General features: G+C 41.0%; 1 protein-coding gene across 1 annotated transcript in view; it reads right to left on the bottom strand.

The window, feature by feature from the left end:
* The window catches only part of LOC106880314 (transmembrane protein 41B), a 31,355-nt gene that overhangs the window by 9,792 nt on the left and 19,608 nt on the right, over positions 1-1,955 (bottom strand). The window contains exon 6 of the mRNA XM_014930191.2: positions 1,566-1,704. Coding sequence (XP_014785677.1) covers positions 1,566-1,704 — 139 coding nt within the window. The remainder of the gene's footprint in view (positions 1-1,565; positions 1,705-1,955) is intronic.

The following is a 1,955-nucleotide window of genomic DNA, read 5'->3' as shown; positions in this document are numbered from 1 at the left end:
CCCCTCACGCTCTTTCATTCATATATTTTTCACATCCTCAGATACATTACTCTCTCTCTCTCTCTCTCTCTCCTCAAATACAGAGAAGATCATCATCATCATCATCATTGAATATCCTTTTTTCTAGGCTGGCATGGGTCGGACGGTTTGACAAGAACAGACACACCACCAGAGGGGCCAGCCATGCCAGGTTCTAGGCCTGCTTTCTTCGTGGTTTCTACAGCTGGATGCCCTTCCTACTGCCAACCACGTAAGAAAGAATACTGGGTGCAAGCAAGCACTGGTGAGGTCGCCAAATACCCACAAGAAAAGACCCGCCTCAACTGGGCAGGGCTCAGACTGCAAGAGTAAGAAACTATGATAGGGAGAGAGGAGCAGGTGACTTGTTGAAGAGATGAAGACATGGATGTACAAGGAAGCAAGCTGGCAGAATTGTTAGCACACCGGGCAAAATGCTTAGCGGTATTTCACCCATCGCTACATTCTGGGTTCAAATTCCATGGAGGTCGACTTTGCCTTTCATCCTTTCGGGGTCGATAAATTAAGTACCAGTGGAGTACTGGGGTTGATGGGAGCTCTCCAGATTGCCAGCTCCTGTCAAATTGTCCAACCCATGCCAGGATAGGTTATGTTTTTGTCAAGACTTTGGTCCCTTTTTTTACTGAACTGTTGGATAGATGCAGAAGGGATTTAACAGGGATTGATTTTTACATGAGTAAAAATACATGGTCTAGTGGTCAGCACATTCCACTCATGATCACAAAATCGTGATTTTGATTCCAGAACCAAGCAGAGTCTTGTGTTCTTGAGCAAAACATTTCTATTTCATGTTGATCCAAGAAGGAATGTTGTTATTTTGGTCACTTACACAGCACGGAATCTGGGTAAGTGACCCTAAGAATCTTAGGACACAAGACAGTAATTACTATTTTTAAAATCTCACAACGTGAGATATTCAGCAACAGTACTTTGGAGTAAAGATTGTTTGCCAATATGACATGGCAGTCCTGGTTTAGGACAAACGTTGCTGTAATTTAGCCCCAGGAGACATCGTCTCCAGCTGGCCATACCACATGATCCGTGTCCTTTCATTTTACAAACAAGGGAATCTAGCATCCCCACACAGATATTGTTTTGAGCCGAGTGGAGATGCTAGATTCTCTTGTTCGAAAATATAAGGACACAGATCATGTCGTATAGCCAGCTGGAGACGATGTCTCCTGGGGCTAAATTATAGGACTGCCATGTTATGTTCGTAAACAATCTTTACTACACAAGACAGAAATGTCCAGAGAAGTTTTGATAGTTTTTGCATTCCATTAATATTCTTCTTTTTCTTACGTCAAAATAAAATTCTTCTTTTTAGGGAATTTGGCTGTTATTAACGGCAAAGAAGAGTTAAAAGACATACTTGACCTTGAAGGTAAAGCATGCACTTTAACCCTTCTGCTATCAATAAAATAAGTACCAGTAATATACTGGGTTGATGCTTAACGCCTGTAGTGACCTTCACCGAGGATGTTGTGTTTGAGAAAGAAAAAAAAAAAAAATCAATCAATATTTACCAATAAATGTTCCAAGAAAAAATAGCTTCAAAGGAACATTGATCACAGGTGCAGCAATATTGATGAACCAATTGGGTAGGAATGGTGTAATTCGAAGAAAAATGATGTAATTTAGCAAATGTTCACGGTAAGACGCCACCTGAAATAGACAAAACAGATTTTATACTTAGAGACATCATATAGTAGACATACAAGCAGGTTAAAGATACCTTGTTTCTTTGTAGATTGAAAGAAATGATGCAGAGCCCTAATCATTTTCGACCCTTTTTAAGGTTTCGTCACTTAACCAATCACTTAACCAATCAGCCAGCACCATTTGAGCGTGGTTGATGCCAGTGCTGCCTGACTGGCTCCCATGCCAATAGGACATAAAAAGCACCATTCAAGCAT

The sequence above is a fragment of the Octopus bimaculoides genome, chromosome 7 (genome assembly GCF_001194135.2).
Source record: "Octopus bimaculoides isolate UCB-OBI-ISO-001 chromosome 7, ASM119413v2, whole genome shotgun sequence".
NCBI classification, from domain to species: domain Eukaryota; kingdom Metazoa; phylum Mollusca; class Cephalopoda; order Octopoda; family Octopodidae; genus Octopus; species Octopus bimaculoides.
The sequence above is the reverse complement of the archived record's forward strand: the minus strand, read 5'-3'. Positions and strand labels throughout refer to the sequence as shown.